Here is a 21,706-nt window from a genome sequence, read left to right as displayed (position 1 = left end):
GGTACGTCCGCTCTGCAATACTGACTACCATGAGAATTATATTAGTAGCTATATATAAAAAGAAAGTGGTTTGACTACCTTGGACCTTCCTCCTACTGAAATGTGGATACCCACCCAACTATTTTTTTTTTTTGCATTTTACAAAAGTTGATTTAATTTTAGCTGTACTCCTTTTATTATATTTAAATTTTAAATTTAATTTCTAACATAGATGTTATATTTTTATAATGTTATCAGTTAGCTCAAATAGTTAATATTATTAAAATTTTTATTAAAATGTTATGAAGTTTACTTTATTTTTAAAAGAGCCAATGGTTAAATTTTAAATTTTGGCCGTTATAATATGGTAACATTTAGATTAAATTTATATACTTTATTTTTTACATAATTAGAATTAGTCTGAATAGTTCATATTATTAAGTATTTCAATTACAATGCTATAGCCATTTTTAAGAACACTATTCCAACAAAAAAAATCTATTATGATTAATTTGAGTGCGTGTTTTAAGAAAAAAATCACATAAGCATTTTCAACATAATTTTCTATTACATCATTACTAAGTGAGTTTTATTTAATTTTAAAATGTCACACCATTAAATTTAGCTGAAGAATCTAAGGATGGTAATAACTGAACCTAAATTCTTAATTTTAAAAAGTAAATGAACTAAATTCCTGGAAAATAGATTAGAGAGACTAAATTTCAAATGTGTAAAGTCTATAAAGACTTAGATCATATTTTAACCTTCATAATTTGAGACAAACAAATAATCAACTCATTTCAAAATGTCACAACAGTAAATTTAATAGAAAAATTTTAATAGCAATAACAATTGAAATTAAATTTTGAAATAAAAAAAATAAAGAGTTTGAATCTTTAAAAATAAAATATATTTTTAACCTTCAAATTTTTAATATAAAAAGAAAATCAATGAAGAAGAAGTGGTGGTTTCGATTATACCGAAGTAGTGTTCCATGACAAAAATTCAACACAAATATTTGTACTAAACCTGGTTAAGGTTATTTTAATCATTATTAATGTAAATTCAACACAAAACTAGAATTAGATTTTAGCGAACAGCCATAGCAATAAAAACAAATATTTGCTTTCACATTTGCCTGCGGCATATCTAGTAATTATAACAATGGGAAATTAATTGGAACTATGCGCGAGCTTTAATTTGTATGCAATGCATTTACTTGAAGCATATTTATTCTCATAGAAAGTACCACTGCCTCTGCTCCTACCCATAATTCCATTTGTTTGAGCAAAAAAAGGAAAGTAGTCTACAACCTGAGTTCGTTCACCCCATGGATGAGGTACAGGGGAAGAAGGATTACGTAGACCCGCCACCAGCTCCCTTGTTGGACTTGGAAGAACTTAAGAGCTGGTCTTTTCACAGAGCTGTCCTTACCGAGTTCGTTGCTACTCTTTTATTTCTTTACGTGGTAGTTGCCATTGTTATCGGTCACCAAAGGCAACCTGCTTGTCAGGGTGTTGGTCCCCTTGGTATTGCTTGGGCTGTCGGCGGCATGATCTTCGTTCTCGTCTACTGCACTGCCGGAATCTCTGGTAACCCTATGTACTTAGCGAATCAGCTAAGTTAGTGTGAAAAAATAAAATAGAATAAAATAAATAAAAATAAAGAACACATAAATTTTACGTGGAAACCCTTTCGGGAAAAAAAACCACGGGCAGAGGAGAAGAAAATTCACTATGTCGAAAATTTTTTTACTCAAATACAAGAGGAATAGACTATGTCTATTTATAGGCTTGCAAAGCCATATTCTAGTAGGATTGAAACACCTTATCCTAATCAATATAAAATAGATGGAGTTTAATAAGGTTTAAAACCTTATTCTAAAATAAAATAAAAGAAGTCTAGTTCTATATGGATTTTACTTTTATTTTATTTTCCATCGTATTTTATTTAAATAAGAATTTGGGTCACTTAATTCTAACAATCTCCACCTTGACACAAATTCTCAATGAACAAGTTCTTCATCGCGAACTTTCAATAAACAAGTTCTTCACCTCTTCCAAAAACCCTTAAGGGTTTAACTTCAACAATGAACACCAACCAAGTCTAAGCAATGCTCAAACTTGGTTATAGGAAGTGACTTAGTCATCATATCTGCAGGATTTTCATGAGTGCTAATTTTGCTCACAACAATATCACCACGAGCAATAATATCACGAACAAAATGATACCGAATATCAATGTGTTTTGTTCTCTCATGAAACATTTGATCTTTTGTAAGAAAGATGGCACTCTGATCGTCACAAAATCTCGTGTGATTTGAAGGTCTTCATTGAGTTCACTAAATAGTCCTTCAACCAAATAGCTTCTTTACAAGCCTCATGAATCGCCATGTACTCGACTTTGTGGTAGACAAAGGGACCTGTAGTTTGCAAAGTGGCTTTCCAACTAATTGCACAACCTCCGATTGTAAAGACGTAACTCGTGAGAGATCTTCTTCTATCAAGGTCTCTAGCAAAATCAGCATCAACATACCCTATAACTCCATCTTTAGTTCTTCCAAACTGTAAGCAAACATTAGTAGTGCCTCGTAAGTATCTTAAAATCCATTGAATCGCTTTCCGGTGTTCTTTACCGAGATTCGCCATGTATCGCTAAGCTGCACCGATCGCATATGATAAATCGGACGTGAACAAACCATAGCATACATGAGAGATCCTCTGCACTAGAGTATGGAACATGTGACATGTACTCAATCTCATTATCGATTGAGGAGATAAGGCCGATGAAAGTCCGAAATGGTCGCTAAAGGAGTACTAACAGCTTAGCACTCTGCATATTGAACACAAAAGAACTTTCTCAATGTACCCTTCCGACTTAGGTACAATTTACTTGCTTTTCTATCTCGAGAATCTCCATACCAAGTATCTTCTTTGCTGGTCCTAAATCTTTCATCTCAAATTCTTCACTTAGTTGGGCTTTAACCTTTCTTATCTCTCTTTTATCTTTTCTTTGCTATCAACATGTCATCAACATAAAGAAGTAGATACACAAAAGAACCATCACTTTTTCTTAAAGTAGACACAACTGTCAAAACTACTTCTTTTGAAATCATGAGAAGTCATAAAGGAATCAAACCTCTTGTACCACTTGTCTTGGTGATTGTTTCAAACCGTAAAGGGACTTTTTCAAAGAAGCAAACATAGTCCTCTTTTTCGAGACTATAAAACCCTCTGGTTGTTGCATGTAAATATCTTCCTCAAGTTCTCCATGCAAAATGCGGTTTTACATCTAACCGCTCAAGCTCCAAATCATGCATGGCAACAATACCAAGCAAAGCTCGAATCGAACTATGCTTAACAACCGGAGAGAACACATCTGTGAAGTCCACTCGAATTTGATCAGAACCCTTTGCAACAAGCCTTGCTTTATATCCGGGTTCTTCAACTCCTGAGTCCCTTCTTTCTTTTAAACACCCATTTACAACGAATGCCTTTTTTACCTTTAGGAAGTTTTACAAGATCCCATGTTCTGCTTTTTGTGGAGTGATTCCATCTCCTCTTGCATAGCAAACATCCACTTTTCGAGTCTTCACACTAATCGCCTCGAATAATTAAATGGCTCTTGATTCGCATCTATATCTTCACCACATTTAAAGCATAAGCAACTAGATCAACCTCGGCATACTTCTTTGGAGGTTTAATTTCTCTTCTTATCCTGTTTTTGGCGATAGAGTATTGCGGTGAAGAAGCAACTCTATTCTCAATTTTGTATTGGCTTGAGGAGTTGATTACGATTAATCGATGCTCCACCGCTTTTGGTTTTCTTTATTGGAAGAGTCTTTAAGAGATAAGTTAGGTAGCATAGCGGTTTCATCAAAAACAACATCTCTGCTAATCACAACTTTTCTATTTTCGGACACCATAACTTATAGCCTTTTACACCACTTTATAACCAAGAAAACGCATTTAATGGATCTCGGTTCCAATTTTCCATTATCAACATGAGCATACGCAGGACACCCAAAAATCTTTAAATCGAATAATTAGCGGGATTACCGGACCATACCTCTTGTGGAGTCTTTTTCTCAATGGCAGCGGATGGAGATCGGTTGATCAAAAACATGCAAGAGAGGTCGCTTACGCCCAAAATGACTTGTAAGTTGGCATTTGACAACATACATCGAACCTTCTCCATGATCGCTCGTTCATTCGTTCGCAACGCCGCTTTTGTTTGTGGAGTATGACGAATCGTCAAGTGTCTCATGATCCTTCGACTTGCACAATCTATTAAACTCATCGAACGAACTCTAATCCATTATGCATGCGAGGTATTTTATCTGCTTTTCCGTCTGTTTTTCAATCATAATTTTCCAAGACTTAAATGTGGAAAACACATCGCTTTTACGCTTGTGAAGAACGCCCAAACTTTTCGGAAAAATCATCAATAAAGGTTAGCATATAATTAGCTCCACCTCTCGAAGGCACTCGACGGCCCCCACGATCGAATGGATATACTCCAACGTTTCCTTCGTGTTATGGATTCCTCTAGTGAATCGAACTCTCTTTGCTTCCCAAAACACACGGTGCTCACAGAAATTCGGTTTGCAAATTCCTTGCCCATTAAGAAGTCCTCTTTGCTTAATTACGCCATGCCATTCTCACTCATATGCCCTAGGCGCATATGCCAAAGTTTAGTAATATCATCATCGACAAGGAAGAGGAAGCGACAATTGCATCACCATAGATAGAACCACAGAAAACATATAACTTGGCAATCTTTCTTTGCCCTTTCATCACAACAAGGGACCCTTTGAAATCTTTAAAACCCCACTTTCACCGTATATATCTGCCCTTTTGAATCAAGAGTACTCAACGAAATTAAATTTCTTTTCAATTCGGAACATGCCGCACGTCACTAAGTGTTCGACAACTCCATCAAACATCTTAACTTTAATTGTTCCAACACTGCGATTTTACATGAAGCATTATTTCCCATCAAAACAACACCTTGAATCTTGTTTCATAAGTTGTAAACCAATCCCGATTGGGACTCATGTGGAAGGTGCACTGAATCAAGTATCCACTCTCGCTTACTTTAGAATCATTGATGAAGCAACTAGAAGTTCACCATCGTTGTAGTCTTCTACAACATCGCCTTCACCGGAATTTTCCGTTGTTTTCCTTTTGATTCGCAGCCTCCCTTTTAATCTTATTTTGTAGCTTATAGCACTCAGATTTAATGTGCCCTTTCTTCTTGCGAAGTTGCAAGTTTTACCTCTGTTTGAAGATTTCGATCTACCCTTAGATTTACCACGAGGATTCCGTTCTCGTGTTCTACCACGATCATCATCAACATTCCGGTCTTGTCTCCCACGAACAATGAGACCCTCTCCCCGAGAGTTGGGTTTAACCACAAGATGCTTCATCTTATCATACGAGGTTAAAGAATCATAAACCTCATCAACTGTGAGAGACTCATGGCTATATAAAATCGTGTCTCTAAAGGTTGAATAAGACGGGGCAACGAACAAAGTAGAATCAACCCTAGATCTTCCTTATCATCTTGAACCTCCATGGCCTCCAAGTTTGAGAGAATTTCTTTAAACACCGTTAAGTGTTCGTGTACGACGCACCTTCCTCCAAACGATGAGCATAAAGACGCCGCTTCATATGCAACTTGCTTGTTAGAGTTTTCGACATACATATTTGTTCTAGCCTCTTCCATAATGCAATGGCGGTTTTCTCTTTCATCACATCCTCGCAAAATTTCGTTGGACAAATGCGATGTAATTGTGTTAATGCCTTTCGATCCTTACGCTTCTTCTCTTCATCTGTTAATGTCGAAGGCATCTTATCTATCCTAGCGGGGCATCCTCTAGATCCATCTGCAAGAAGCGCTTGCATCTTAATTTGCCACAACGCAAATCGGTGTTGCGATCCAACAATGAATTTCATACTTCAAAGACGCCATTACCGTGATCGAGATGAATAACCCTAAGCTCGATACCAATTTGTGAAAAAATAAAATAGAATAAAATAAATAAAATAAAGAACACATAAATTTTACGTGGAAACCCTTTCGGAAAAAAAAACCACGCGCGAGAGGAGAAGAAAATTCACTATGTCGAAAAATTTTTTACTCAAATACAAGAGGAATAGACTATGTCTATTTATAGGCTTGCAAAGCCATATTCTAGTAGGATTGAAACACCTTATCCTAATCAATATAAAATAGATGGAGTTTAATAAGGTTTAAAACCTTATTCTAAAATAAAATAAAAGAAGTCTAGTTCTATATGGATTTTACTTTTATTTTATTTTCCATCGTATTTTATTTAAATAAGAATTTGGGTCACTTAATTCTAACAGTTAGCCTATGAAGTAGATGAATATATGAACTATGCTTATGACCTTTCCATCATTGTTAAAACAGGTGGTCATATTAATCCGGCGGTAACGTTGGGGTTGTTCGTGGCTCGGAAAGTTTCATTGGTTCGAGCGGTGGCCTACATTGTGGCTCAGTGTTTGGGAGCTATTTTTGGCGTAGGTTTAGCAAAGTCCGTCATGAAGCACTACTATAATACACTAGGAGGTGGTACAAACATCGTGGTTGCTGGGAACTCTAAAGGTGCCGCTTTGGGAGCTGAGATCATCGGCACCTTCATCCTCGTCTACACCGTTTTCTCTGCCACTGATCCCAAAAGAAATGCACGCGATTCCCATGTCCCCGTAAGTATCATAGTAGCTACCAGATATGCAAAGATCACTCTTAAATTTAATATTCATAATTATTTACATATTTTATCAAAATATTCCTAATTATATTTTTGAGTTATTTTAGTCATCAATCTTTTTTTTCTTAAATTGTTATTTTAACAAAATTTATGAAAGTAGCGTTAAAAATAGTTAACGGGATGATATAAAATTTTATATGTGAAATATTTTAATGAGATATAATTTATTATTTAGATAATCTAATAAAATAATTACATGAAATTAAAAATAACTCTAAATTTAAAGAAAATAAAAATAATTATCTAAAATAATTTAAAATAAATGTTCAGTATTTAGTGTAAATTTGTCATTAAACCAATTTAATATGAATTAAAGCATTAACTTTTCGGGTTTTTTGTGATGCGGTGTGGTTTAGGTGTTGGCGCCCTTGCCAATAGGATTTGCTGTGTTTGTGGTGCACCTGGCCACCATTCCCATCACCGGCACTGGCATTAACCCGGCTAGGAGTCTCGGTGCTGCTGTCATCTACAACAATGGACAAGTGTGGGATGATCAGGTGTGTATATATATATATTATTAATTTAGTAATGATTTTGAAAAGTGTTGTAGAAAAGTATTTTTTAAAAGTGCTTTTAAAAAATTTAGTTTAAAATTTAAGTGTTTATTATTACTGTCAAAAGTATTTTTGAGAAATAAAATGTTCATTTTAGACATATTATTATCAAGTAATAAATATACATTTAAATAAAATTTAAATTAAGTAATATTATTATATTTTAGTAAGAATATAAAAATTTATTATAATTTGTCGTTAATATTTTAATATATGAAATATAAATTTTAAATATTTTAAGTAATAAATATTAATTACTTATAAAATTTAATTAGAATATATAAATTATATTTTAAATTTTTAAATATAACCATTAAATATTTATAATTAGTATTTTAAAAATATTTTTATTTTTAATTAATAATTTTAACACCTTTGTAATTAAGCACCAAGAAAAAAAAAACGTACTATGTTATCAGAGGGGTGAAAAAGTAATTAAACACTAAAAATACTTTTGAGAGAAGAAAAGTTAAAAATTTTAACTTCTCCTTCTCAGAAGTGCTTTTCAAAAACACTTCTGAAAAACCAAAAATTTCAACAAAAAATAATTTGTTTTGCACAGTTTTTTTTTTCAAAAATATTTTGGAGCCGAAGTGCTTATTTTTAAGCACAGAATTAAAATGCCCTTAATTGTGGATTGAATGTTACTGACTTTTTAATCTGCTGAAAATAGTGGATATTTTGGATTGGCCCTTTCATTGGAGCGGTGATGGCAGCGGCGTATCATCAATACGTACTGAGAGCTGAGGCTATGAAAGCTTTAAAATCCTTCCACAGCAACTCTACAAGTTAAAGGCGTCGGCTGTGGCTGCCTGCTTTTTTTGCTGATTGCTGTGTGTGTGTTTTCTCACTCAATTGTTGCATGTGTGTTGTGACATATGTAAATGTCTTACGTTGTACTTAATAAGTGGATTGGGTGAAATAATATGTGTGTACGTTTTGAAATATGACTGCCAGCCCCAGGCTTATATAATTATACTAATGCATCCAGATGGATATGCTATGATCTACATTATTTATTACCCATATTTCCAAAAAAAAAAAAAAAAGGGACTGCCAGTTGAATTTCGAGGAACTCTTTTTCTTGCACGATTAGGCCCAAAATTTAAGTAGGTAATACTATTTATTATTTATAGTAATTATTGATATGAAATAAAATTTTAATATAATAAAATGTAAAATAATATATATATATATATATATATATATATATATATAAGAATCTCTCAAATTTCTATAATTCAAATTATTAGCTCAAATACGGCAAAAAATAACATCAGTAGGATATAACAAAGTAATGTAAAACTCTAGTTATTTAGGGTTAGTTTAATGTTGTTTTTGAAAATTTCTATAAAGAAAATGTGATTTAAAATTTAAAGTGTGTTGTAAAAGAAAATATTAAAATTAAATTAATTTAAATAATATTTAAATTTGTTAATATTATAATATATAAAATATCAATTTTAAATACTTTTTAAGTATTTAATAAAAATTGTTTATAAATTTTAATTGGAAGTATAAATCATATTATAGATATTAAAATAACTTTTATAAATTAATAAAAATTTTATAATTGATGGAATAATTCACTCAAATGTAAAAAGAAAAAAAACACTATTTCGACCTATCTTTGTTTATAATTAATATGATGTGATATTATTTTAAAATTAATAAATGTTCAACAAATTAATAAAATATAAAAAATTACTATGGTTAGTATTATGATATATGAAATATAAAATGTAAATACTTTTAAGTAATAAATATTTAAAAAAACACTATTACTAATAAGAAACATGAACAATAATAATATAAAAACATGACATATACGATAAATGATAAATAAATTACTACAAACTAATGCACAATGTCATGTCTGTAAAATAATATCAAAATAAGATAATGACAAATTGATGGTAACTCTAACACTAGAATAACTGTGAAAATACTAAAGATAAATCAACTTGATCAATCGTTTAAATTTGCATTTTAGTCTCGTCATCATCAAATTAACTTGACGTTGAACACCGATCAACCAAGAAACAACCGTCAAAGTCCCAAGAAACCCACTGTATTAGTGATGCACAAAAGGCCAAGTCTCAGATGGCCTATCCTTTTCATCATCTCGAATCTATTACAATCACTAAGATCTATCACGATAAAATCCTTTAAGAACGGTTCTTAATAAATCTGGCGGCATCTTTATATTAGTAATTCTCACATATAAAATAGAACATGACTAAAAATTAAAAGTAAAATCAAAACACCTTTGCTTTAAAAGAAATTAGAGTGGACAAAACAAAAATCGTGAAAAATGTGAACAAAATAAAATTACGAAACTGTGGATAAAACCACAATAATGTGGATTGAAATTAAATACAAATTAAAACTATGAAAAAAAATGTTGAGTAAACTGCAACCAACAATCAGCTCAAAAGTCGGGGTCGCCGATCGAAACAAAGATTTAGTTTGAAAAAATTGATATAGAAGAAAATAATTTAAAATTTAATTTAAATAAATATAAATGGGGTTGAAAATTTAAGTGTAAGTTGGAAAGTAAAATTGGAAGCAAGGATAACAAACCCTTGGCAAAAGTAGTATCGAAAGTAATGGTGGAACAATGATGAGAATGAATACAGACTCCGCTGATATGCATAAAATCACTGCTATATGATGACAAAAAGTGTGAAAATAGCAACTATTCGTAAAGGAATACAATGGAATTGGACGGAAATTAAGAAAGGGGAAGCTCCCATAAGTTATGGATATCACTCACTCTGCTACTACTTTAGTTTAAGTAGATGCATTTCATGTCAAGCTTCAACCGTCCCATGGGAAAAAAGATGCTAATTTCTAGAGCAAAGTCCAATTAGTAGAAGATGCCACAATTCACCTAGCATCCCTCAAACAAACAGATTAGAACGGAGATCACTAAAAGCCTAGGGCAATCATCTGTTCCGACTGCTACATCTTATAATGGTAAAAATAAGACAGGGCAGGGAATGAACTCAACCAGTAGATTTGCGTCCACGTGCTTGGAGCGGATGGCTTCCATGCTCATCACCACTAGATCCAGATTTAGGTCGTCCGCAACTTCGGCAATGATCGCAGTAGCCTTGCTTCCTTCCCCAAGTCGTTCCAACAACTTGAATTCCTTAAACCCACCTGTTGTTTTCTATTTTTTCACATCGGTTAGCACATCTTATCCGGAAGGAACATTTGAAGAACAAAAGTAGAATTGTGGGAACAACCGCCACCTTAGTTTCATGCTTTGACGTATATTTTGTACTAACCAATCAAATAACTATTGAGGCAGATATATAATACAAACCAGGAACAAGAAAATGCACAAGGGAACCTTTTTTAGATAATCTAGACATCTATCCTCAGGTTTATTACCAGTTTGATCACATAAAAAATATATGTATGAATGGTGAATTTTCATCGTATGTATACCTTGAGAGAAATGCCAGCGTATGCTGGACAGTTGAGTTCCATGTTCTGGCAACTCCTCTTTCTGTTTTTCATCTATAACTGCATCGTACATAAAAGTTTTTGAAATCTTCCTTTTGAAGCATGTCACATAACAACACACACATGCTGCAACGGAGAGAGGGAATGTGCACATACATACCCACGACAGTAATGTCAGCGCCATAGTTCTTGGCCAAAGCAGCAGTAGTTGCAGCTGCCTGCTCAAAAGTTTAAGATGTTTCTTAAACCGAATTGTGCGAGGACCCAAAATGCAAATCACGACAAAGCATCCTTAGAAAAACACCATTGTTTTCCCCTATTGAAGGATTTAAAGCAAATGTTGTAGAATTTGGGGTTTTGAGAAGGAAACCTGTCTTGTTCCTTCGGAAAGATACGGATTTCTGTCTGTTATTGGCAGAAGCAGATGCTTGAAATGAGTAAATGCATCAGCAACTAAGCTCACTTCAGAGTCTTGAGGTTGAGGAACAGCCTTTGCTGTCCACAATTAGACCAAAAACATACAAAAATATCAAAACGGGAGCTTCCTATAACAAAACAATAACAGTCAGCCTAAATTTTCCATTACATCCAACAAATTATGTTCCATGTTGTTTTCCTCATAAACTAAAGAACACTAAACCCAATATTGTAATATATATCAAAATTAAAGCAGCATTAAAGGAAATTACCTTTGTGTCTGATTGTAGGAAAGTTAGAGAGATTTCGAGCTATAGACAAGAGAGGAGGAAAAGATGTAAAAGCTAAGGAAGAAGGCAGAGACTGATCAAAATAAGAAGAAAAAAGTGGGTTTGAAACCTTTGCGTGCTTTGAAGTATGGACTGGAACTGTAACCAAATAATGCGCAAAAGCCATCAGAATCAGTGGAACTGAGAGAGAAGAGCAGTTAGTTGAGGACGATTTCCAGAAACCAAATGAGCTCATTTTATGCGTTGGGCCATTCTCAATCACGTATTCATCGCCGTTAATCTTGTTGCCTACACACTAGACTAGAGCTTCTAGCTTGTGGCATTTGCATAATAAAACGCAGCGTTTTATATACCATATGTCTTTTCTCCTTTAAGTTTCAATAACCATGCTCAGCAGTCATTGAAGAATGGGGAAAGACCATATCTCGTCACTTGTACGTTGTTTGTTGATTGCTGAGAACAAAATTAATTCCATTTTGTACATACAGTCGAAGTTGCTTGCTTATCTTCATCAATGGAAATTTTCATTTTTCTAAAATTCGAGTATGTGTACTAGAGTATAATGGTCACCATTGGGTCAACATGTTCTTGTCAAACATGTACTTACTCATCCACGTTTGAGTAACGTAGCCGTATAACAGAGAACTCCTACAGAAAGAATGTAGTATTTACGAAGCAATGTATGCAATTGGCCTTTGTTGTTAAGCAAAACAAACAACTCCAAATTTTATAACTTAAGAAGTATAAGCAATGCTATAATATTATTATCAATCATATCTTAAAATCAAAACATATTTACAACCACGTGTAGGTGTAGCTATGACGTAAAGTATAAAAATGCTTTCCTTTCCTGTAAACCTAAAACAGTATCTATGGTACAAGCTAAGGTGGGGTTGCTCTGACGTAAAAGAATGATTTAAATCAAAGCAAAAAATGGAATGAGAGCAAATGTAAGTGCGTAAAACAATGTTTTGAGGTGGCGTGATGGACTTGTAATGGATGGTGATGCCCCTGAAATGTTTGTATTATTAGCATTCCCTGATGTGGCTTCAGGATTCACAGCAATGGCTGGAGGGACTGCAGTTGGTGGGTTCACTGGTAAAGTGTTCGAGGCCTCTATATCGTAACCTGTTGAAAATCGGATCTCATTGTTAGACGTTTAAGAGATCAATTGGATGCATAAAACATGCGGGAAAAACAAAGACAAATTACTCACAGTCGGATGCTTTCCAGCCCAGCACCATCCTTTCACGATCAAAAACTATCCGATAACCGGTCATGAAATTTTCTGGTTTCAATGTAAGAAACAACAAAAGTGTAAGAAGCTATATTCGTTATCACAACAAATTGTGAGTGCGGTGCTATACTAGGCCATGCCGTCTGTCAGTTTAGGATTAGATAGACCCTTGGTTCCAATGACCAGATTTTAATCCCAGTAATTCATTTAATCATTATAGACTAAGCACCAAAAAATAAGCAATGTTAATTGTGCTGGAAGATACTCACGTCCAATAATATTCACATTGTCACTTTTCACAATACCTAAACAGTATACATCTCCACCCTGCCAGATCAAAAAAAGAAAAGATTAATTTCAAGGCAAGTCAAGCGCATCAATAGAAATAAAATGAACTTTTTTTTTTTTTTACCTGCAAGGAAATCACTATTATTGGATCATTAACAAAAAAATAGTCTCCACCTTTCATTGTCAGATTCACAATGGGGTACTTAAAGTTGGTTTGATTTGCACTGCAAGGTTAAAAGAAGAAGTCAGTGCTTCGAAGGGATAAAACGGAAAATTGTTTTTTGGTAGGTCTAAACAAATAGATTGTACCTTAGGTCATAACAATATTCAAAGGGAAGGCCGGAAGAATTAGATGTATGCCGCTTCTCTATGGCCAAATTGTTGAACTGTCAAACAACATAATGAAAATTTCTTAACATGGGAAGAAGAGGGGCTTCGGAAATCAGCATGGAATACGTGACTTAAACTACTCACATTCTCAGAAATAAGTGTATAAGCTGGGTCATTCAAGTATGTAAATGAGGTACCGGAGTCAAAAATTGCATTGAAATCAAGATCTGCAGTATTTCCTCCAACATTTACTTGAGTGATACTGACATTGTAAGTGGGGCTGAAAATGAACATTGAGAAGAGAAGAGATGAGTACAACCAACAACAAAAAGCCAAAACCGGAATCATTTCTAAGGCTGCATGTTCCACTAACAAGTTTGTTATCATCATCGATGGAAGCTGAAAAAAGAGTAGCTACTTACTGGGATTGCCTGAGATTAAATGGTGTTTCTCCTTGATCTGAGCTGCCCCTATCACCAAAAGTGATTCTTCCAACCCCATCAGGTCCAAAACACATAGAAAAAGAATTCGACGCAAGATTTTCATTCGCTAATATGCTAGGAACAGAGACATTGTCCATACCAAGCCCGAATAGACCATTAGGAGCAGCACCATTTAAGAATGATCCAGTCTGAGTCTGCCCACAACTGCAAAAAAGAGCAAAGCATCCTTATCATAAGAGCAACAACTCGGGAGAATCAGGTTATTTTCCTTAGGAATAACAGCGCATATCATGTTGATCAAGGGTATATTAATATCATTCATTGATGCTATTCCCCAAGACAATAGATAATGTTTGTTTATACAAAAAAGGAAGTGAAAGTTACAAACCCGAATGTGATCTTAGCTTCGACGGCTTTGGTTTTATCTTCATCTGTAGTTAAGTGCAAAACATCCTCCACCAAGACCCCAGTAGAAGAAGTGCCATTAGAGAGATAGAGAACTTCATAAGGGCAATTACTTTGAGGTGAAGAACATTGTTTTTGTTGTTCACACAGGGCGCTGCTACAGGGAACTTTGGAGCTTGTATTGGAGGAATTAAGGCTATAGATGTTAAATTCTATCATCTGAAACACAAAAAGTTTCAACATATACCCATCAAAAAACGATACTTCATGTATCAAATACTATATTAAATCCGAAAGCTTGTATTGAATACGTAAGAAGAAAAAGGGTTACCTGATTATCGGATGTCTTGAGGCCTCGCACGCATTTGGAGCAATCGCATGGCAACCAAAATAGATCGCTGCCGGTGTCTAGCGCCACCAAAAATGACACAGCAGGCGTCCCTATTGATACATTCGCGTAATGCAAACTGTAAAATTCCCAGAAATTGGAAATCTATTACTTTTAACAAATTCAATCCAACAGCAATAAGAAAGTTCTAGAGATTTCAAATATATGTATGGCAGAGAAATTGATATAATTTTTTTCATAGTATAAACTCTTAGTCACGCGTTGTAAAAAAAAGGCGGGAATTTTGGCTTTATTGAAGTTTCCCCCTATTCAACTCCCAAATTAAAACGAAAGGAAACTACTCCAGTTTTTCTCAGCTAACAAGCAGGAAAAAAAAAAACAAACTTGTTCTAAAACCAGAAAAAAAAAACGAAATGAAATGAAATGAAATTCCAACAAGTGTTGAGCTATTGCAGAAGCAAAAAAAAAATAATAGTAATAATTATCCAATAACAAAATTACTTTTTTTAAATATATAAAGAAAAAAAAAGGGAGAGAGAGAGTGAGGTGGCAAGAAATCATACAATCCCAAGTCATCCAATCGATAAGTTTCGTTCCCGTCGAGAAACGTAACAGGCGTCTGATCATTAGCCGTCGCCAGTCGACGGCCCTTGATTATTTTATCACGGTGAACCATAGCACTGTAATATTCCGGACTTCCCTTCGCCGGTAACTCATCAACGGCCAGGATTTGCTTAACCGGATCCGAATACCTATGATGGATATCAAACCCGAAGGTACCGAATCCGTAACAACTTCGCGCGCTTAATCCCAACACCACTAACAACAACACACAACTGTAATTACTAAACTCTCTCATGTCTGAAAACTTTTGCTGTACTCTAAGTTTGGCCGTCGTAACCAACAAAAAAAAAAAGGAATCTGGGGGAAAAAAATAAAATTTTGGTGTTTGGGAGTTGAGCTTAAGAAAAAAAGGAAGGTTTGAAAAGGTTTTCAGGTTTGGTTGGAGTTTTGAAAGGAAAATGAAATAAAATAAATGGCAAGGAAAAATAACAAAAGTCAAACGAACGTTTATTTTTTAGTTTTGATTTTGCTGAGCAGACGAAACCGCTGCAGTTTGGTACCCCAACTCTAAGTAGGGTCCAGACGTGGGTCCCTTAGCTAGGGGTTTGATTAATTAATTAATTATTCTATTTCCCGAAAATCCCCTTGTATTTTGGAGATTTTACGCTTCTGGACCTCATTCTTTTCCCTTTTTAATAATGAAGCCGTATAAATGTATGTTGGATTAAGATTCCTTTGTTAATTGGTGCGCTAATTTGGTATTATTCTACAAGTTTAATGCCAAAAAAAATCTCATTTTTCTAAAAAGAAATTGAGAATTTCTAATATAAAAGTATTAAGTTTTAACTCTTCCATGTTTATATGTTTTGCTAATTTGAGAAATTTATAGTTTCTTTAATTATTTAGTGCGTCGGAAATATACATGAGAACATGATCTTTTTTTTTGAGTGATTTTATTCTCTACTCCTCGTAAAATTTAGTTCATATATTTTTATTTTAAAATTTTAATCTTTATATTTTTAAAATTTTTAAATTTTAATTTAATCATTAATATTATTATTTGTTAAATCCATTGATATAGCATTTTAAAATAATAAAAAACCTAATTTGTAGCAATGTAATTAAAAAGTTGATCAGAATGAAGCCGGGCGAAATTAAATTTTAATTTTAATAGATTATATATTTATAACTTTTAAAAGATTAAATCAAAATTTTAACTATATGTACATGTGTTTTTTTATAAAATAACTTGAATTTTTTATTATTTACAAAATGACTCACTTTTTTTTATTATGTACATAAATAACCTGAAATGAATAGTAAAAGTTGGTGGAGCTAAAAAGATTGACGCCACCCACTTGCCACGTCAACCAATCATTGGCTGCTAGAATTAAAAAAAAATTAATTTTTTGGGTGGAGTCAATCTATTTGGCGAGACCTTTATAAATATTACTCCAATACGAGTATTTCTGAATATTTCAGAGGTCAAAAAATAAATAATAGTTGTGGAGCCAAATATATTAGTGTTACCACCTTTATTATGTTAGAATTTTTTAAATTTTAAAGTGATTTTTATTTTTATTTTGAAACTAAAATTATTATTTTATTTGGTGGAGTCATAGAGAATGGCGTGACTACCTTGCTACCATTTTTTGGCGAATTCAACAACTTTCTCTTTTCATCGATTTTCAACTCATTCTTGATCTAGAATAATAATTCATTCAATTAACCAATTCAGATAGTAAAAATTAACTCATTTATGCTAGTAAGTCCTTTTATACATTTTTACAAAATTACCTTAATATTTTTCTTTTATGCAATTTAGTCCCTAAATTCAAAACACGCAATTTAACCATTTTTAATTAAGTCCCAGCTTAGCCGAACAGTCAAGGTCTGCACTACAGTCCATATTTGCAATTAATTCACAACAAGTACAAGTAATTTCACTAGTTTTTCATTTTAGTCTTTAAACATTGAAATCATCAAAAACTGCTTTACAAAATAGTCTTATCTAACAACCAAGCTTAATAATCTATCACAAAACTTCAAGAATAACTCAAACTCATCAATGGCATAATCCTTAACATTTGATAGTTTTACAAATTAGTCCCCGGGTTATTTAAACTAAGCTAATAAGAGTTCAAAAACCTAAAAATTACAAAAAACAAGCAAGGTCTCACTTACCTATTGACGATTAAAACTTGGCCTAATGGTCTTCTCTATCTCCTCTAGGGTCTTGGTTTTGAAAGTATAGGGAAGAAGGTGATAAGAATTTTATCATGTTTTATAATAATATAATTATTTACCTAATTTTCATTTTTAACATACATTTAATATTCACTAATTTTAAACCCATTACCATCCACTAAAGTAGTGATGATTTATTTGCCATTCAAGTCCATTGATTAATCTTTATATAGCTATTTGATAACTTTAACTAATAGAAATCAACTTTATCAACCTTTACAATTTAGTACTTTTTGCTTAATTAACTATCCAAACGATAAAATTTCCTAACCAAATTTTAATACAACTCTAATGACCTTGTAAATATTAAATAATTAATACTTACGGACTGACACTATAGATTTTTTATCCCAAAAATAGGATTTTTGACACCACTGAAAAACGGGTTGTTACATAAACTGATGACACTAGACGACCATCATTCACACATATACCATTCATGCATAACTGAAGAAGGTTACTTACCCTACACAAGTTATATAACAATGAAAGCTACAACACATGGAAGTAAGAAAGAATTCACCAGAAACTCTAGCATAAATCTACAAAGCAAGTCCTTTGTCTTTATTGCTTGAACCTTCGTTAGCTTCTTAAGCTAAAAAGAAGATAATTCTACACATCAGATTATTAATATATCAAATCTTAACATGCATGCAAGAATTGACCATGCTTAATCCAAAATCAGGAAGCTTCCTTTCTCACACACCATTCTAACATCTATTCATCCAATATGAAAGATACGTAAACGACTTAAATAATAACCTAAAGGTTCATCAGTAATTACTAGAGAGCTGGTACTAACATAGATGTTAGTTAAATACTGCGAACCTTCACTTCAATAAACTTCTTCTAAACTTAGTTTTTAAAATGATTTACAGAAGAATTCAAAAAAGAAGAAGATGTAAAGGTGTTTTAGAAAGACCACCTCTATTATTATGTACTTAAGCAACAGAGACAAAAATTAGTAGAAAAATCAGATAATTCCACTAAAACTCTTGATTCCCATGATTAAGTGCACTTAACAAGTTTTAGGTCTTACAATCTATAGTAGTCTAGTTCAATTCTAATTAAATCTCAACTTGACTAACCAAATCATCTTACATTAAAATAATAAACAAATCTAAATTACAAAGAACTTAAAAAGTTCACCCAAAGCATCTGAGGTGGGTGGATATTTAATAGAAAAGTTCACCAAACCTTAAAGCTTGCCAAAACTAGAAGTTCGCCATTTGGCGAATTACACAGAATTCTATACTTAGCCATGACAACTACTTTACTTACACAAATCTATCTTTAATTTACCATTTAATGTCAAACAGTAACCAAATACGGAGACTCCACCGAGCGGGCTGTTCAAAACCTGACCCTAAAACTATAGAAAACTAAAGGAAACTATCAGCTACCAAAATCTAAAATGAAAGGCTTATAAAGTTCTATTTATAACCTACTAACATTTAACCTAACATTGACCATTTTACCCTTAAGTAAAAAGAAGACATAAGCTTGTTTGGATACAAATTTGCCCCTGTAGTTTTTTTCACTCGTTAGGCTTAGGTATCGCGATACCCACAATAGTCTTAAAATTAGAAGTCTTGGGGGTATCGGTATCGCGATACCCGTGGTCTGGTATCGTGATACCACTGTAAATGGCATCTATTCTCCTTATTTTAACACTATCAGGGGTGTCATAACTTCCATACTTTGATATCGCGATACATTTTTCTAGGTGATACTTTCTTCACGTTTAGGCCACCATTGACTCTCTACAACACTCAACTAACTTGTTAGGTTCCCCATGGAACGGTTGGCCAATTTAAAAAGAAATTATTAATAGTAAAACTAAAAATTAACCAAAAAAAACTTAAATTGCTTAAGAATAAGCTTTTTAAATGTAATGGAGAGCATAATTTGATGTATCAAATTACAACAGATCATCATGTCATATAATTACTTTTATATTATTTAACTTGTGTTATTATAACCAAGTTATTAATTATGCAGTTCGTGTGAATGTCTTATTTTGCCTTAGATATTGCAGTTGTTATTCCCCCGTCGGCTCATATCCACTCACACTTATGGTGTATTAACGCACCCATATTGAACTTTTGAACAGTCGAGTGGTACAATAGGGATAAAGTTATGCGACATTTCAAGTGCAAACAAGATGTTTCAAATGTTCCACAAAATTTTGACGATGTCCATGTAATTAACAAAATGAGGAAATAATCAAAGAATTAAGCATTAGAACATCAACAATATCTTGCATTATGGAACGGTCAGATGAAACGGACACTTCAGATAGATTTTGATTTTGATTTATGGTCCTTGATTGAGTACCAACATTGGTACATCGAGAATGGGAAATTGTATTTATTTGGTAGCAATTGATGGTAATCCCTCTACACATACACCCGGCGAGGGCACCAATAATGTCGATGAGGTCATTGGCCTCCTATATCCCAACTTGAGCCTGATCTTGAGCAGTCTTATACACAATCTTCCAATAGTTCTTATCATCCAGATTTAGGGGTAGATAACTATCTTTCGGAGTCATCAGGATACGCATATCAATTTGAGATTTTCAGTTCTAATTCTGATCATCAGCAACCGAGATCATAAATGATGTTTGAGACCTTTAGCCCATTACCACCTCAATACTCCACCCCTCACGGGCAAACCTTTTGAAAATATGATTTTTCAAGTTTATTTAGCACATCCTAAGATTCGTTGATGGATGCCGTGAATGAAGGTTTGGGTGAGGAGAACAATGACCGTCGCAAACACCCTCAACGGCAACGTCGGACACCACAACAGTTTACCTCACGGAAAACTCCATCAAACTATCAATTTTAGTACGTCTAACATTATTTTTATTGCGTGTATTTTATAATATTTTATAATTGTAATTTGAGTTTTAAAGTTTGTATAATATATAATTTAGTCATATTTTCAATATTCCAATATAACATTATTTTATACTTGAGCAAGTTTAAGCAATATCAAAATTACATCATAATTAAATAAATTTTAATAAAATTAAAAGTAACATAAATTCTACATAAAATGAAATATCACTTCAATTAATAACAACATTTCACATATATTTGAACATGGAGTACATAAATTCATATTCCATTAGATCGAGATGATTATCCATGATGGTAGGTTTGATGTAGGCATTTCCCTCGATTATGACCAACTGTTTTACACAAATCGTAATGTTTAGGGTTAATTTTCTCCCTCAAGTCTATTTCACCATGAATCTTGGTGATGTATAAGCAATAACCCCACGTCTTGGACCAATTTGAAAGTCAGTAAAGGCACTTCCCATGTTGACACATCATGTAAAATGGGAAACGAGTTTCCCCAAATATGCAATGTGCATTTTAGAGTGTACACCTCATCAATATATTATTCAACATTGATGGAGGTGCTGGCATAAGCTATTATGACGTATGTACAAGGGTACCAAAGTGTCTAGTACTTCTTGTAGTTACACCATTTGTTTCGGGGATCAACTTCATAGGACCTAAGTGGGATACTGAGTCAACGGTCAATGGACTCTGTAAATTGAAAAGTTTCTAACTGTCGAAAAATAATTCTACATGCATCGACCTCGCTCTTTGGGCGTTGGCATCCATTGCCTTCCTGACCTTCTCAAAAATATGTGTCCTACATCTATTTGATTTACTTTTTTTAGCCCCATTCTTGCCAGTCTGTAAAATATAGTTGAGAAAATAGATGAAATTGAAAGATGTCGTGTTTGCTTCAAGACAAAGTTAACAACATTTGTCAGGTTGGTAGTCATATGACCATATCGAGATCCGTCATCAAAATTTTAAGCCGATTACCACGGCTCTATGGTACCCAACCACTCTCGAAAAATAGTATTCGTTTCATTGTGGATATCAGCCTCAAGCTTGGTCAACCTTTACTTGAAACAGTGTTGTTCCAACTCGTACGCTACGTATGTATTTAAAAAAGACATGCTACCTTTTTCGAATTAATTTGTGGAAGTATTAAGAATATTTAAAAATATGTTGAAAATGAAATTTACCCATGCTCACTACTTGTTTGCGCTAGTCTACATTCTTGTAGTTTTAGTGGTAATTGGCGGCGATATGGCAGATACAGTAAACAGATTTTCATGGAACACCGGACGCCTAATCGCGGCAATTAGTCTCTTCTATCTATCAAATATGATGCAAATATTGCCTTCTCTAACAACATACGTTCACAAGTTCGTCAAGAATAATTTTGACGATTTCATGTTCTCCAACTCCACAATGGCAAACACTATCGGTAGCAAGTTCTGGTTCCCGTCTTGTGCAAC

At 33.5% G+C, this 21,706-nt stretch overlaps 3 protein-coding genes across 4 annotated transcripts; 1 reads left to right on the top strand and 2 right to left on the bottom strand.

Moving 5' to 3' along the window:
- Nucleotides 1-1,309: 1,309 nt before the first annotated feature.
- On the top strand, nt 1,310-8,122 carry LOC108472021 (aquaporin PIP2-7-like). Its single transcript, XM_017773549.1, has 4 exons — nt 1,310-1,571; nt 6,415-6,710; nt 7,132-7,272; nt 8,003-8,122. The coding sequence occupies exons 1-4, from the start codon at nt 1,310-1,312 to the stop codon at nt 8,120-8,122; spliced, it is 819 nt and encodes a 272-aa protein (XP_017629038.1).
- Nucleotides 8,123-10,000: 1,878 nt separating this feature from the next.
- LOC108473010 (uncharacterized) lies at nt 10,001-12,205 on the bottom strand. Of its 2 annotated transcripts, none has more exons than XM_017774580.2 (5): nt 11,493-12,205; nt 11,174-11,298; nt 10,964-11,021; nt 10,786-10,863; nt 10,001-10,494 (listed from the first exon to the last, which is right to left on the bottom strand). In XM_017774580.2, the coding sequence occupies exons 1-5, from the start codon at nt 11,743-11,745 to the stop codon at nt 10,301-10,303; spliced, it is 708 nt and encodes a 235-aa protein (XP_017630069.2). In that variant the 5' UTR covers nt 11,746-12,205; the 3' UTR covers nt 10,001-10,300. The 2 variants fall into 2 exon arrangements, with proteins under 2 accessions (XP_017630069.2, XP_017630071.2); XM_017774582.2 differs by having other exon boundaries at nt 10,362-10,504.
- A 30-nt stretch (nt 12,206-12,235) lies between these two features.
- On the bottom strand, nt 12,236-15,661 carry LOC108472535 (aspartyl protease family protein 1-like). The gene is made up of 10 exons (XM_017774072.2): nt 15,126-15,661; nt 14,545-14,680; nt 14,197-14,432; nt 13,788-14,012; nt 13,510-13,645; nt 13,345-13,421; nt 13,160-13,259; nt 13,017-13,074; nt 12,727-12,798; nt 12,236-12,638 (listed from the first exon to the last, which is right to left on the bottom strand). The coding sequence occupies exons 1-10, from the start codon at nt 15,419-15,421 to the stop codon at nt 12,427-12,429; spliced, it is 1,548 nt and encodes a 515-aa protein (XP_017629561.1). The 5' UTR covers nt 15,422-15,661; the 3' UTR covers nt 12,236-12,426.
- Between the last annotated feature and the right edge of the window lie 6,045 nt (nt 15,662-21,706).

This window comes from Gossypium arboreum, chromosome 11, assembly GCF_025698485.1.
Source record: "Gossypium arboreum isolate Shixiya-1 chromosome 11, ASM2569848v2, whole genome shotgun sequence".
Classification (NCBI taxonomy): Eukaryota; Viridiplantae; Streptophyta; class Magnoliopsida; order Malvales; family Malvaceae; genus Gossypium; species Gossypium arboreum.
This window is presented reverse-complemented; position numbering and strand designations above follow the sequence as displayed.

Excerpts from the sequence above, each read along its gene's own strand:
- LOC108472021 (XM_017773549.1), top strand. The coding sequence starts at position 1,310 with ATGGATGAGGTACAGGGGAAGAAGGATTACGTAGACCCGCCACCAGCT. Across the intron at positions 6,711-7,131 it reads CACGCGATTCCCATGTCCCC|GTGTTGGCGCCCTTGCCAAT; the intron begins GTAAGTATCATA and ends GGTGTGGTTTAG. Across the intron at positions 7,273-8,002 it reads GACAAGTGTGGGATGATCAG|TGGATATTTTGGATTGGCCC; the intron begins GTGTGTATATAT and ends TGCTGAAAATAG.
- LOC108473010 (XM_017774580.2), bottom strand. The coding sequence starts at position 11,745 with ATGAGCTCATTTGGTTTCTGGAAATCGTCCTCAACTAACTGCTCTTCT. Across the intron at positions 10,864-10,963 it reads CGCTGACATTACTGTCGTGG|TTATAGATGAAAAACAGAAA; the intron begins GTATGTATGTGC and ends TGTACGATGCAG. Across the intron at positions 10,495-10,785 it reads ACGCTGGCATTTCTCTCAAG|GTGGGTTTAAGGAATTCAAG; the intron begins GTATACATACGA and ends AGAAAACAACAG.
- LOC108472535 (XM_017774072.2), bottom strand. The coding sequence starts at position 15,421 with ATGAGAGAGTTTAGTAATTACAGTTGTGTGTTGTTGTTAGTGGTGTTG. Across the intron at positions 14,681-15,125 it reads CGATTGGATGACTTGGGATT|TTTGCATTACGCGAATGTAT; the intron begins GTATGATTTCTT and ends GGAATTTTACAG. Across the intron at positions 14,013-14,196 it reads GAAGCTAAGATCACATTCGG|TTGTGGGCAGACTCAGACTG; the intron begins GTTTGTAACTTT and ends TCTTTTTTGCAG.